Genomic DNA, 15,622 nt, shown 5'->3' with positions numbered 1-15,622 from the left:
TCTGGTTCTCTCTGGAGAGAACCCTGTGGGTGCCCCGCGAGGTCTGCAAAGACCCCCTTGGTGGAATAGTTACTTGAGATCCTGACTTCAGCTCTCATGGTAGCAGGGGCTTTTAAAAGGCCTGGAGATGCCAACTAGAAAAAACTGTGGAATAATTCTGTTTCTTTCCCAAATGGAAAATGACAGAATTAAGGTCCCAAAGCCAAGAAAAGTATCATGAGCTCAGTTTCTTTTCCAACCGGTGAAAAATGCTCCCTTGGCCTTTTCTGAAATGTAGCTCTTCTCATTCTCTGCCCTCAGGAGGGACCTCGTGGTAGCAGCCCAGAACTTCCTCTGCGCCGGCTGCGGAACTCCGATAGAACCTAGTAAGTACGGACAGTGGGTGGCCTGCGTACTGCGCGATGATGAGAGTAACTGAGTTGGGCGGTGCACAGTTTTTGTGAGAAATGCCTTGGATGAGACGTTGTCACAGGCGCTTCGTGACATGGCCCTCTCGTGCGTGAAGAGGCCACCGTGACCTCCAAGGCTGGGTGACCACCCGTTACCTCCCGGGCTCTTATCTCCTAGTTCTCTCTACCTTGGGCACTTTGCTCCAGCCACATGGCCTCGCTGCTGGTCCTTGAAGGTGGCAGGCTCACTCCTGACTTTGCATTTGTGGTTTGCGCTCCCTGGGATGCCCTCCCCCGATGTCTCCTGGCTGCTTACCTTCCTGCCTCCCCATCTTCACTCGGAGCCCTTCCTTGGTCTCCCTGCTGAAACTGTCCGTCCACCTCGCCACCTTCCTGGCCACAGACACACGTGTGCACATTAAATTCCCCTGCCTTCTTACTGTTTATTCTAGTGCTTATCTTCCTAAAACACTCTCTCCTGTTTTACTGATTTTTCTCGTTATTGCCCGTCTCCCTCGCTAGATTCTCGGTTCTCTGAGGACAGATTATGTGGTCTGTTTAACTCATTGCTTTGTCTCCTGCTCTTACAAGAGCTCCTGGCACACAGTTGGGACTCAAAAGATGTTTGCTGAATGATCGAATAACTTACCAGGAGCTCGCCAGACTCCTCTGGGAGGGTTTCAGGGAGTGGTCCGAGGGCCTAGAAAATCAGGTCTCACCCGTCAGAAAAGCGAGTTGCCCACTTGAGATTGGGACTCACTTGTTCTGCTATGAGGGTGTCCACCGGTCTGACTGGTGGAAGGCTGCGAAGAGGAGCTTTGCTGGAAAGGGTTCCCTTGGCATTCTTGGAAGGAAAAAGACTTTGGGCATCTTCACCTCAATAAATAAAAATAGCAGAAATCCATCTGAACTTCCTTCTCCCATGTTGACTGATGGCCCCTGCCGGGCATCCCAGTTGGAACTGATTTTCTTTGAGTGACTCATCTTCCCAGCTAGGCTAGTCGGGGCCATGTGTCTGGTTAACCACTGTATCCTGGTGCCTCAGTCAATACTGAACGCATGAATCAGAAACTATGAACTCATGACTATGACTCCAACAGCTTTTAAAGTACTTCTTGGAGTTTGTTCAAATGTGGAGACATATGCCTGCCCTGTTGATACTAGGATGGTCCCTTCTCTCATGGAGCTTGCTGACAGGAAGTTACCAGTCAAGTGAATAACAGGGTGATGCCTGCAATGAAAGAGAAAGTCAAGAGTGCTGTGGGGTTTACAGCCAGGGAACTTCATCTGGGTTTAGGGGGCCTGGGAGTGAAAGGCTTCAAAAGGAAGTGATTGTCCCCCCAGGAGTGTGTGGGGGAGGGGAGTCACCATAGGCAAAGGGCCCAAGGCGATTGCAGAGAAGTCCTGTGTGACTGGAGGGTGAGAATAAGAGGCGAAAACACGCTGCAGAGGTAGGCAGAGCACACGGGCTGACGCATTATCACCCACGTGAACGATTTTGGACTTTTCCTGTGAACTTCCTGTAGTTCTTAGGATGGTTTTAACTCTTCATTTTGAGGTAGCTTCTAAGCTTGTGACAGTCTGAGGCAAAGCCAAGTATTTCACTCATGTAATATGCATGTCTTTGTTACTAAGATTGAGTGTTTTTCACATCTCTATACTGGTTATTTGTGCCTCATCTTTCCATGTATTCCCATCCTTTGTGCATTTTTTTCCCTCACTGATTTATCCAGGAACTCTTTTGGCGCTACTTCCTAACCATGTGCATGGAGTGCGTTATCGTTTACAAAGCACTCTTCATCTGTGTGATATCACAGAATCCAGCTCTGAGTTGTTTTGTGTGGCCTCAGGACAGTCAGCCTGAGGAGATTCCGGCTAGTAAGAGGCTTCCTGCCAGTGAGAGGCGGGTCGGGACTCCCGTCACATCTCCAGAGCCTGAATCTCATGGTCTTTTGGCCACACCGCTGTTTACAGCGCCCATCTTCTGAAGCCAGGAGTGTTTGGCGAGGGGTTTCTCTTTTCCAACATCTGTTCCAGGGAAGCAGAGCTCACGCACGGCCGTGATTTTGGTCCCTGCCAGATCTTCCCCAGCATGGCTTCCTCAGCAGGAAAAGAGCAGCCTGAGTCCTGACCTTGGTGGGAGTCGGGGGGCAGGCGGGGGCGGGTTTCCAGCGTCCGGGGAGTGATGCTCAGCCTCCCGCGTGCCCCGCAGGGTTTGTGAAGCGGCTCCGGTACTGCGAATACCTGGGCAGGTACTTCTGTGACTGCTGCCACTCGTACGAGGAGTCCTGCCTCCCTGCCCGGGTCCTCAGGCTGTGGGACTTCAGGAAATGCTATGTCAGCAACTTCTCCAAACGGCTGCTGGACGGCATCTGGCACCAGCCCATTTTCAATCTGCGGAACAGCAGCCACAGCCTCTATACGAAGGCCAAGGAGCTGGACAGAGTGAGGGTGAGCAGCTGCCTTTTTGGGGAAAGGGAGGCCAGCCGCTCAGAGGGTCCTGTAAATGGGCATCTCCCCTGGCTCAGGGATCCACACAGACCCTCTGAGGGGCGGGTTTACCCTCCAGTGCATGGAGCTTATGCTGCAGAGGCCCTCGCCTGCTTGGGCCCCATACTGAATCTTACATGTATGCCTAGCTGTCCTTTATACATAGCTTTTGAATTTTATTATCTTTTAAATAGATGTTGTAAATGTTTAAAGTGCGCAGCGTGGCCATTTGGTGTTATACATACTAACAGTGAAATGATTGCTAGCCAAGCTAGTTAACATACCCACCTCCTCCCGCAGTTACCTTGTGCGTATGTGTGGTGACAACTCCTGAAATTTACTCTCAGCGAATTTCCGGTGTTTAATAGTCTCGGAAATTACAGTCGTCATGCTGTCCATTCGATCTCTAGACCTGGTCACCCTGCATGACCACAGCTGTGCACCCTCGACCAACATCTCCCCCTGCCCCCTACCCCCAGCCCCAGGAGCCACCCTTCCACTCTCTGCTTTTACATACTCGACTCTTCTAGATTCCACATGTGAGATATGCAGTTTTGGTCTTTCTGCGTCTGGCTTATCTCACTTAGCACGATGTCCTCCAGGTTCATCCATGTTGTCTCAGATCGCAGCATCTCCTTCTTTTACACATAGTTTGGTGTTTTTCTTAAAGATGCCCCCCCCCCTTATGTAAGCTTCAGGCTCCCCAAAAACCTGAGTCCTGCCTGGGCCCTCAGTAGCTCTCTGGACTCAATCATGAGCCCCTGCTCTGCAGACTGTTTATTCCAAAGGCTTACTGTATAGAGTTGTAGCATTTCGAGGTTAGAAATAACACTTAGTTTTGACTTCGACATTGCCAGTGTTGTTTATCACATTTACCTTCCCCCTGTTTGGTTTCTCACGTTAGGAACTCCAGGAGCAGCTATTCCATGTCAAGAAGCTGTTGAAGACCTGCAGGTTTGCTGAAAGGTACTACTGCTGGGGCTGGGGCGGCGTGGGCCTGTGAAGTGGGGGCTTGATAACCTCCACACATTTGCTAATCCTCTGCACCTCCTGGTCCAGCTCCTCCAGCCTCTGAGCTCAGCAGTTACCTCTTGTCTCTCCTTAGGAATGCAGACCCTCTCTTTAATGTTGCTAAACCTTCTACCTCACTAGCAGTGAATTTAATATATTAAGGAGACTGGCCCAGTAACAAGGATGAAACAACTCTAGCCAGTGGCCATTATTATTATTATTATTATTATTATTATTATTATTATTATTATTATTATTTTAAATTGTGGTCAAGTACACATAACATAAAATTTACCATCCTAACCCTTTTTAATGTGTACAGTTAAGGGGTTAAGTACATTCACACTGTGGTACAACCATCATCACCCTCCATCCACAGAACCCTTTTCATCTTATAAAACTGAAACTCTGTACCCATTAAACAACTCCCCAGTCTCCCTTCCCCCAGCACGTGGGAACCACCATTCTATTTACTGTCTCTGTGATTTTGACTATTCTAAGTACCTCATATGAGTGGAATCACACAGTACTTGTTTAGTGACTGACTTATTTCACGTAGCATAATGTTTTCTGGCTTCACCCACGTTGTAGCCTGTGTTAGGATCTCCTTCCTTTTTAAGGCTGAATGAGATTCCATTGTGTGGATATTCCACCTTTTATCCATCCATCCATCCATCTTGGGTTGCTTTCTTTTGGTTATTGTGACTAGTGCTGCTATGCTCATGGGGGAACTAATGGCCTTTTAAAACCCCTCATTTAGTGGTGTTTCAGACTTTTATTGGCTGTGTAATATTCTATACTATGATGTGATAATGAGTATTGTCCCATTACTGAACATTTAATAGGTTTTTAATATCTTTTGTTATTACAAAAATAAAAACCCCACTAGGCTTTAGCTGAATCTCTAACCACATATATAGGTATATCCTTACAATGAACTTCTGCAGCCGTAAAGGTCAGGCATGAATTCATTGACAGAGATAGAGATTTTTAAGTGGAAGAAAAGTAGATTACTCAAGGAGTTAAGATTTTTGTTATAAGAGTTGGGATCATAGATTTTTAAAATTTTTTGTTCTGTTTTAAAGCTTCATTTCTGATCTTTGTTTAATGATGCTGCATTGCTTTTGAATTACTTTTCTTGGGAGGAGCTTGTCTTCTGTAGTCATTTGACCTTGAGCTCCATCTCAACCTGGGCCTTGGCGTAAAAGGTGAATTTCTTCTCAGGACCTTAGTTTTCTCCATAACATGTAACAATATCTCCAATTCTTACCGTCTACGAAAATTTCTTAAATCTCCATTCGGTGTGTCAGATAAAAAAATCAACAGAACACATGTTAAGGAGGAGTCTAGGGAGAAAGTCAGCACAAAGAGATCATTGCCAGAGTGTGTGTCAGTCACAGTGCACGTGCCCTGAGGGCGCTCGGGAGGCATCACATAGTTCATAAGGGATGAGGTGGGGAAGTGAGCAGACGAGGCTTCCTGGAGAGCCAGTCAGAGCTGAGCCCAGGGGTCAGGGCTCCTTCAGCAGAGGGGAAGCAGTGTGAGCCAGAATTAAACGTGGTTTGGCATCACTGGAATGTAAAGGCCAGTGCAGACAGTGGCTGGCTTGGGAATGCAGTCCCAAGCGGGGATGCCGCTAATGGATTTAGGGAATTCGGGAGGCAATCAGGAAGGCTTAGGGAAGATTACATTCAGTTTTGAATGCCCTTGGGACATCCAAGTGCTGTGACCAGCCTGCAGTTGAATGCCTGAGTCTTAATCTCAGTGCTGGACCCGACCCGTGGATTTGGGAGTCATAGTAACTCTCCTGAGACATCAGTCAGTGACACTGATGGGCTTGAAATTTAGCTGGAATGAATAAGGTGGTAATTTTTATCTCAGTACCCATTTTTAGGACTTGAAAACAAATTTTCAGTTTCCTTTTGCTCACTGTGTGTGCGTGGACAGGCTGCAAGAAACACTTCTCTCTCCTCGTTCAGCTTTCTGAAATCAGCATTTTTGGAACTTTAACTTCCTGGATTCCAAGCAAACTTGCAAAATGCAGAGTGGGGAGTAAGGTTAACTTGTTCCTGGGGCTATTGTTTTTTTTAATTGAGTTAAAAATTTAAGTGTGAGTGCCTGGAAAAGGCATCCCCCTTCTTCTGACCTGGCCTGTGTGGGTGGGCTTTTGACTTCCTCTTTGTTTTTTCTCGGGCAGTGCGTTACAGGAGTTTGAGCAGGTGCCTGGACATTTGACTGATGAACTCCACCTGTTCTCCCTGGAGGACCTGGTCAGGGTCAAGAAAGGGCTGCTGGCACCCTTGCTCAAGGACATCCTGAAAGTTTCCCTTGCGCACGTGGCTGGCTGTGAGGTGAGGTTTGCCTGCCAGGGCGGGGCATCCCTGAGCAGTCCTTTCTGTGGCCTTTGCTGGCTGTTCAGCACTTTATGTCATTTAACCCTCACAAACCCTGAGGGATGTGCTGCCAACGCTATTTACAGACAAGAAAAATGAGGCTCAGAGGTGTTAAGTACCAAACCAAGAGTATCCTACTGGGAGGCGAGCTTGGGCCAAGCAACTTATAGTCTGGGCGCCAAGCCCTGCATGGGGCCTCCCTCGACTCCCATCTGCTCTGATGTGTCACATACAGCCAAGTGGACTCAGAATGCAGTGGAACCCGAGCTCTGCCTTCACAGGCTAAAGAACTGCAGGGGTGCTGCCAGAAACAAAATTAGGCCGTTTAAAAACACATGTTTAAAATCATGCTCTTTCTCTGGTGCCTCACACTGGCTTAATGTGCAGTTTCTCCAGGCCAAAACAAACGCTCATTTATTGTCCCAGTCGGACTGTTCATCGTGGCAGGATATATCATATCCTGTTCCTCCTACAGGCTAGGATCATAGACATTTAAAAGTTGGTATTTATAAAGTTCAGTAAAAGTGGTAACTCAGCTCCTCCAGCAGAAGAAACATTACCAGTGAAGACTCCAACTTTTTGACTCTTGTTTTCACAGCTGTGTCAAGGAAAGGGCTTCATTTGTGAATTCTGCCGGAGCACAGCTGTCATCTTTCCATTTCAGACCGCGACATGTAGAAGATGCTCAGGTACCTTAACACCGTGACCTTCATAATAGCTTAATAACTTCAGTGCAGAGGTAACTTTAGTTTGATGACTTAAGCACAAAATTAACTTAAGCTTAAAGCAGCTTAATAACTAAAGCACAGTGTTATTTCTTCAAAATATCATGATGCTGGTGCGTGCTTGTATGTGGAATTGGAGGTGGTAAGGTTTGGGGTGCACAGGGAGGAGTAGGGCAGATTTAAAGGATGATGTCTCTCAGAACAGGGTTCAGAGAGACGAAGTAGCCCCTGTTTTGCCTACACTTCATTTTTGCATCAGGGCAAGCTGCAGCCGCCCCTGTTTTTGTAACTGAATTACAGTCACGCCTGACCCTGAAGCGTCGTCTTTTGTGTCGAGTAGTTGTTATGGAGATTGTATGGCCCTCAAGGCCGAAAGCATTTATCATCTGGCCCTTTACAGAAAAGATTTGCAAACCCTTGTTCTGCTATGCTGGCAAGCCTTGTTATATTTTGCGTTGCTTTATTGAGCTTCACAGATACTGTGTTTTTTACAAATTGAAGGTTTGTGGCAACCCCACGCTGAGCGAGTCTATTGGTGCCATTTTTCCAACAACATGTGCTCACTGTGTGTCTGTGTCACACTTGGGTGATTCTCACCATATTTAAGACTTTTTCATTATCATTATATTTGTCCTGGTGATCTGTGATCAGTGATCTTTACTATTTCTATTGCAAAAAGATTTCACTGAAGGCTCAGATGATGGTTAGCATTTTTTAGCAATAAAGTATTTTTTAATTAAGGTATGTACATTTTTAAGACAATGTTATTGCATACTTAATAGGCTACAGTGTAGTGTGAACATAACTTTTATTTGCACTGGGAAACCCCAAAATTTGTGTGACTTACTTTATTGCGATACTCGCTTTGTTATGATAGCAGGGAATCAAACCTGCAGTGTCTCTGAGGTCTGCCTGGATAAGTGCCCCAGGAAATCCCTTGCTCTCTAAAATGTTTCATGGGAGAGATCTGGCTAATGAGTTCTTTCTTCACCCTTGATATGAGCAGGCCCTCCTCTTAGGCCCCTCCAGCATTCTCTCCCCTAACCCATTAGGCGGTGTCGCAGTATGGGTTCCCAGCAGAGAAACTCTGAAGCAGAGATTTGCATGAAGAAAGTTCACTGGGGCATGTTCTTAAACTCAGCACCTGCTGGGGTATGAAGGCAGCAGGGTTGGGCAGAGGGAGGGGTTGAACTGAGATGCGGTTGCAGTGAAGGTACAGTGCATCTCATGGGGAAGTCTGGAGCTGGGGTGGCCTTTCAACGTTGTCCCAAACTGGGGACAGAGAACCAACCAGGCCTTTAAACTTTATATAGACCAGTCATTGGATGTGAGCTGGTGCCAGGAAGGGGGCATAACCTTAATCAAAGCAGCTCTCTCTAATCAGGGCCATTTCCAGAGAAGGAATGCCACCACCTGAGCCATCAACCCCCAACACTCTCAGCACCTTGGGAGGACAGTTTTTGGGTGGATCCGGGAGGCACTGCGGCATCCACTACAAAAGGCTCTCTGAGCGTCGTGTTTTATTGGTCCTCATGACCTGCTTATAATCTCTCTGAGTTTCACCTGCCTGAATTCCCTTTGGAAGACTCTGGTAGCAGGCTTCAGACCCCCTCTCTCTCCAGGATAGGGATGAGCGTCTGTTCATATTTGAGAAACCAGACACCGTTTGCTGACGGCTGTCCTCTTTGCTTGCAGCATGCAGAGCCTGCTTTCACAAGCAGTGCTTCCAGTCCTCCGAGTGCCCCCGGTGTGCGAGGATCAGAGCGAGGAGAAGACTTTTGGAAAGTTTGCCCTCCGCAGCGACATGATGCCCTGAGTATTGCGAGAAGGACTGTTCACACGCCTTATGACCATGTCGTCTGTGTCTACTATTGATAGCATGGTTTTATTATTGAGTATTGTCTATTAAGAAAAAAGATGGCCAATATTCTCTTTATTATATATATTTAATATTTTAAAAGAAGGAAGATTCTTTGGTATTTAGCATAGGGTTGTTACTGGTGGTTTTGTTTACAAATGTTCAATGTTTTTGCTGCTACAGGTTTTTTAAAGTTTTTTTGATATTTCTGAAATTGTATTTGAATCGTTGTATTTAGTGAATGGTGGAGCCTATTTTGTATGAATTGTAACTGACAAGATGAATTACTCAGTTCCTCTTTCTGTAAACTTGTTTTGTGAAAGGGATTTGTACTTTCAACGAACAGAAATGCAACCAAAAATCTGTTTGCTCGGGCTTTTCCCCCCCTAACTTAAATGCCATTTTGTAATTGTATCAGTCTTAACAGATTTTACTTATTCCCGGGTTTGTGTGGAGGCTGCGTGTTACTACTCTGTGTCAAGCTGGGTTTGAGTTGCTCCGCAGTGCTTGAAGGTGCCGTTTGAAGTAGTTGCCTCTAGATGGCGCTCTTTCAGATGGCACAAATCAGACGTTACTTGCCTGCTCTATTCCACAAAGTCAGGGGATGCCTGGGTGAGCAGAACTTTATCCTGCCCTTTAGGAGTTTGTCTCATAGATATAAAGTTGAACATAAGGTATTTGATGACTTAAATAAGCTGTGGGAAAAAGCTGTTAACGAACAATGTGATTCCAGCAGTGACGTTAAAATCATAGACATTCTACCAACAAGGTTGGGTGAATCACTAAAATTTTATGAATTTCTTTTGCCTAACATTTCTTGTATTTATATGCTTTCTTGAAACATGTGAATCTATTTTTTTTCTTCTACCTCCTATGTACTTTCTCCTACTTAAGAAAGGGCTGTGGGGCTGGGTTCCTTCTCCGCAACATCTTCAGTCTGGAACGTGGTGTCATATGCCGGGGCTTCTTGTGCCCTAGGTAAACCTACTCAGAATGGACTAGTCAAACAGCACAGACAGGCAATCAAGTGCTCCAGGTCGTGCCCTCACCCCATCCAGTCCCGTGTGTGTGTGTGTGTGTGTGTGTGTGTGTGTGTGTGTGTGTGATTCAGTGGGATACTATTAAGCGCATGCAAGAAATGAGTGTCTCCTGTCCATCTGGTGTCTTCTCGTCTGTCAATTGTTTTCCCATCGCAGGTGCTTCTGCCAGAGCTGTGCCTCCGTTCGTTATTTAAGCTGGGTCTCTTTTAAGTACAAATTTAGGCATGTGGGATAAGATAAATAAGACCAAATTTAAGACAGTGTTTCATTCTGACCTTTAGCTTACATTCTCTGTTAGGAATCCAGGGTCTGAGAGGAATGTCAATATTCCTTATAACAGGTCTGCGAGGTTCATGTCAATATCTCCATTTTACAGGTAAGGACACTGAGGCTTAGCGAGGAGAAATAACTTAACCTAGGTTCCCACAGGTGGTGCATGATGCCTGCCTCCAAAGCCCATGTTCCTAGTTCTTGCTTCTTCTGTGGTGTGTTTGAGATAATACAGAAAAAAAACAGCTTTAACTTGTAAGTACTGGTCAAACCTAAATTAGTGGTATGACATTGAATACTTTCTTACGTTGTTCCCTTACATTGATTTAAGGAAGTTGCTAGGGCTTATGCATTGCTTAAGGGCTTTGTGTTCAGGCTGCCGTGTTCATAAGGTACCAGTGAGTGTGTGTATATGTGTGCATGTGAGAGAGACACATCTTTGATGTTGAGGAATAGTGCACAGGAGGTACCAGGAAGTGATGCTTTTGATTTTTTTATTTTAAGGAAGAATGAGGCAATTTAAGTTAATCAGTCTACAGGTCTGACTGGGACATGGTTCCTTCCCACCGTGGTAATAGAGGTTCCTTCCCCATAAGGTACCTGTTGGAACAGAGAAGTGGCGTCAGCCCACGTGCAGCACCCTGGGAGGAAGTGACTAGTTGTGATATAGATTGCTCATTGATGAGATGTACTCCTCGTGTGGTTTTCCCTTGTGACTCTTCCTCGGCTGCCGGAAGGAAGATGAAGACCTGATGTTGCTTGTGGACCATCGCCCACCATGAGGCTTGGAGGTGCAGTGCTGAGATCTCAGTGATGAGCTCTGCCTTTATACTCTTCACTAGGGAAATTCCAGTACCACGGCCTTTACAGTTGTGATTCTCAGCTGCAGGTAGGGAGTGATACCAGGGGACACGGGGTGAGGAGGGGCGAGCCACTTTGGAGACGTTGTGGTGTGATGACTTGAGTGGGAATCATTGGCCGGGACTGTGGATTGAATCCCAGATCTGCCACCTCCCACCTGTGTGACTCTGAACTGTAAAATTGGAGATAATGACTATAGGTAGTTGATACGAGGATTCAAAATGAAAATGAGGTCCCCAGCAGAGGGCCTGGCCCCGGCCAGGAGCATGAAGGTTATGGTGCAGCCCGGGGACAAGAGGAGCCTGGAGGCACAGGCAGAGGCCTGACCAAGTACAGAGAAAAGCACAGAATGTGTTTCAAGTCTCGGCTTATCTCTTGGATCCTTAGTCCTCGAGGCCAGGAGAGCTGCCCGTCTGGGCGTGAGGAGGCACAGAAGGTCATTTTGTCCATTTTAGGCTGAGGTTTTCCAGTTGTGTTTGCAATCTGCCTCCCATGACATCGCTCATCACAGCACGCTTCGTTTCTGATGAAGTGAGGAAGAGAACTGTGATTCCTCTTTTCAAACCAGTTGTTTAAAAATAGAGGTCCTTGAATGTTTGCTTTGAGGAGGCATGCTCATCAAGGATGTTGACAGTTGGACAATGTTAATTCCCTCCCACGTCCCTCTTTGGAAATGACCTTAAGAAGTCTTGTGACTGAGGCTTCCTGTACGTGGTGTCTGGCCAGCATTAAATCAACTGAGCCATGGTGGCAAGGACTGGAGTTCCCAACTCCTCGCAGACACATCTACACTGTTGCTCTCAGCGAGAAGAGGAAGTAGGGTGCAACGAGGCTGCCTGGATGCATTAGATCACCAGTCCCAGTATCCAAAGTCACGGACCTGCAAACCAGCCTTCCAGCTGCACAGACCTCTTGCCACCACCCAGGCGGAGCAGAGAAGCTTCTAACTGCTCATTTGGGAAGCATCCCCTTCTGCCACCTCTCTATCCCCACTACATTTGTTCTCATCCTCGGTCCCATTCACTTTAAATAAGTCTCAACATTAAAAACAAATGAATGAAGCCATTCCATAGGCCATTTGTTGAGTGGGTACCGTTGCCAGGCGCATAGAGATGCCTTTGGGAAAGGGCTTGACTCCAGACTCCAGCTACTCAGATCTGAGCTCCTTCCCTGTGCTCTGCTCATTGTGGATGCCACAAATGTCAAACAAGAGCACCTTGTCCTCCCACGGATGGTGGGAGGCTCTGGGGACAGATTCTCCATCAATATCAAACAGAAAATGGCTTCTTAGTAGCTAGTGGACAACCTTCATTACATCAAATTAATGGACAGTGGTTCCCATTAACCATGAGTGCACTGAAAAAAAAAAAAAACCAACTGGGAGGATGTGTTTACAGCTTGTAGAGTGTCCACAGATATCCACTGTTCTCTTCATGGGCGCACGGTCCTAGCCTCTGGCATCTGGCTGAGCCAATGTGGTAAGAGAGAAGCCGGTGAAACTCCAGTGGAGGTGATGCCCGTGACTTCCAGCCTGGCCTTGAAACACCCTACTTGTCCTCCTCTCTCATTTCTCTCTGCCCTGAGACCCCTCACTGATGTTTAGCCTGAGAGGAGAGAGGTAATGTGGACCTGGAGGTGTTTATTTTTATAAATGTGGATTGGTGGTGGCAGTGAGGGACCCAGGGTGTGGGTAATGGTGAGGATGAACGCGTGGGTGTGCATGGGGAGGGCGGCCACCCACCCCACCCTCCCCTTGGTTTAGTCCAGATCCTTAAACGAGGTCCTCTGGTGCTCCAGCTAGACCTTCCTGTCCTGAGAATCTCAGCCCCACATTGACACAAGCCATACTCACCTACTTAGGCCTATTCACTCAGCCTTCCCAGTGATACTAACCTAAGCTAACTGGTTTATGTCTTCTCCCAGTTCTGTACCAACCTCAGAGCCGGGGGCGGGTGAGGACTTCCAAGAATAATTCCCTCTACCTGGGATGTTTGTGTTAACAGCACCCAGAGTCTGTGCTGTCTGGGAAAAGGAAGAAAACGAATATTTACTGTGCATCTATTATGTGGCAGAGACTGAAGTTTTTATATTTTCAAATGAATGGCCAGAGAAATTCTCTCTGGGGATATGACATTGATTCTGAGCCTTAAATAAAAAGTAGATGGCCATGCAAAGATTTGGGGCCAGGGAGTTTTTTGGTAAAAGAAATGACAGATGCAAAAGATCCAAGGTATGAAGGAGTCTGCTGTGTCCAAAAGAAAGAAGGTCATGGCTGGAGCCATCCAGGCAGTGATCACAGAACAGGCAGGAGCTGGATCCCGGCCGGCTGCCAAGGCCAAGGTAGGAGTGTGGGTTTTATTCTGAGAGAAACAGAGTCTGGGATCCATTGGGGGATCATATGAAGGGGAGAAGCATGCTCTGCTCTACTTTTAAAGTGATCACCCTGGAGAAGGGGGTGTTTAGGGGAAGAAACAGTGGCTGCGTGATCAGCTGGAGATAATCCAGGTCCAGGCAAGAGCCAATAGGGCCTAAAACTGCAGTGGTAGCAGCAGAGTTGAGAGGAACTGATGGTCTATTGTCCAGGCATCAACACTGTGATTAAGAAGAACTTGAAGTAGACTTATGTTCAATTGTGAGAAGAAATGCAGTAACAAAATTATGTCTTTGGCCATGACTGCAACTCAGCACCATCTCAGCACTGGGGGAGACTGGTGGAGACTGATAATCTCCCTCCCTTGTTGCTCTGACTGTTAACATTGTTTAGGAAAGATAAAAAAGACAAAAATACTGTCCATCTCTACAGCAGGTGGCAGCATTGCTTTGCGTTCTACTCTCCGCAAGCCTGCAACGAAGCACACACATCAAGGCTGCCAAGATCAATACCATTTCAGGCTCTCTTTGGTGTCTCCATGGGAAGAGAAGCAGCTAATTCATCATTATCATCATCTAGAAAATCACCCTTTAGGAAGGTGGTTGATCAGATTGTAATTTAAACATGTTATTTTCCATGGAAAACAAACTACATTTACCAAAGGGGAAAGGAGGGATAAATTAAAGAGTTAGGGATTAACATAGCACACTACTATATATAAAACAGATAAACAAGGACCTACTATACAGCACAGAGGACCATATTCAATATCTTGTAATAGCCTATACGGGAAAAGAATCTGAAAAATAATATATATGTATAACAAAAATTATATACCTTAAATATATGTAATTTTGTCGGTTATATCTCAAAAATTTTTTTCCCATAAGGACATGTCACCTTTTTATAAGGAAGAGTTGGTTTTTCCTATCTTCCCAGTCATTACAAAGCCAGGAGTGGTTTCTTGGCAAGTCTGCAGTGTCTTAATTTCTTTAAAGAGGGGGTTCCCAGGGCTGTTTTTAGACCTGTGGGGGCCTGGGCAGCACAAAGGTTAAGAACTTCAGGATCCAGACCTCTCGGATTTCAAAGCTGGCTTTTATACTCGGTAGTTCTGTGACCTTGTGCAAGTTACTTAACGTGTGCGTCTCAGTTTCCTCATCTGTAAAATGGACATAATAACAGCGCCTGCCACATGAGGTTGTTGTGAAGATTAAACGAGCTGTAAATGTAAAGCATGGAGAGCGGTACTGGCCGCATAGAAAGTGCAATACAGGTGATGGAGAGTATTGTCGATATAACATGCATGCATTTCAGGGCTGAGAACAGCTTTGCAGAGCGCCACGTGCTCACTGCCCCAGCCAGGACCAGGTGGCAACAGAACACCTCCCTACTTTCCCAAGGGTAGAATCTAGGTGGTTGAAACCCAAAGTTGGGGTGGACAGAGAGGCATGAGGTGTGTCCCTGCATCTAGGATGGACTGCACATCAAGCACATGGAGAAGCAGAGCAGAACCTAAATTTGCACCTGGTCCAGCCTCCCATTCCTGTGGGGTCCTGACTCTTAGAAAGCACAGCCTGTACTCTCACCCGATGTCATCTGTCCCCACACCAAAGTTTCTTCAGGGAAAGAAGGCGTGAGATGCCAACTTTGGCCCCAGTACTACTCTTGGGAAATCCATGAGGAAAAGGGACTACTGGAGAATTCAGTAAGTAAAAGGGACTCTTTCTGAACTTAGCCTCTTTCTTGCTTTTGGTTGAAGAACAGAAATTCATCACAGTAGGACCTTGACCACAGGGTCAACCATGAGCTTGTCTGTTCTTCAGTGAGTGTCTAAGTGCCCTGGGTCCATGAGTTGCATCAATAAGAGGGGAAAAAAATGTGTCCAGTGTTAAATATCTGTGAAGCAGCACCAGAGACAATGATAGTGCTTCACAGAGCTGAGTGAAGGCTGACTCCTGACCCCACCCCCTGCCTACATTGCCAGCATCACCTAAGAGAAGCTAGGGTAGCACCAAAGGGCTAGGGTTTATTTGGAAACACAGCTCTGCTATGCATCACTCAAGTTACATGACTGACATGAGCAAGTCACCTCCCCTCCCTGGACCTTCATTTCCTTGCCTCTAAATTGAGCAGAAATGAACTAAATCAGTGTTTCCAGAAGTGGGTTCCCTGGAACATTAGTCCCTTGAGTTGCTCCGTGATGAAGAATTCTGT

The 15,622-nt window shown here is 46.4% G+C and overlaps 1 protein-coding gene across 6 annotated transcripts in view; it reads left to right on the top strand.

Moving 5' to 3' along the window:
• Window positions 1–9,280, top strand: part of RUBCNL (rubicon like autophagy enhancer) — a 32,010-nt gene extending 22,730 nt beyond the window's left edge. For all 6 annotated transcript variants that reach the window (XM_031465998.2, XM_064493155.1, XM_064493154.1 and 3 more), the window contains 6 exons: window positions 301–365; window positions 2,602–2,840; window positions 3,784–3,845; window positions 6,088–6,241; window positions 6,882–6,972; window positions 8,704–9,280. In XM_031465998.2, coding sequence (XP_031321858.2) covers window positions 301–365; window positions 2,602–2,840; window positions 3,784–3,845; window positions 6,088–6,241; window positions 6,882–6,972; window positions 8,704–8,816 — 724 coding nt within the window. In that variant the 3' untranslated portion in view covers window positions 8,817–9,280. The remainder of the gene's footprint in view (window positions 1–300; window positions 366–2,601; window positions 2,841–3,783; window positions 3,846–6,087; window positions 6,242–6,881; window positions 6,973–8,703) is intronic.
• The last annotated feature ends 6,342 nt before the right edge of the window (window positions 9,281–15,622 follow it).

Source organism: Camelus dromedarius, chromosome 13 (genome assembly GCF_036321535.1).
Source record: "Camelus dromedarius isolate mCamDro1 chromosome 13, mCamDro1.pat, whole genome shotgun sequence".
NCBI lineage: Eukaryota > Metazoa > Chordata > Mammalia > Artiodactyla > Camelidae > Camelus > Camelus dromedarius.
The sequence above is the reverse complement of the archived record's forward strand: the minus strand, read 5'-3'. Positions and strand labels throughout refer to the sequence as shown.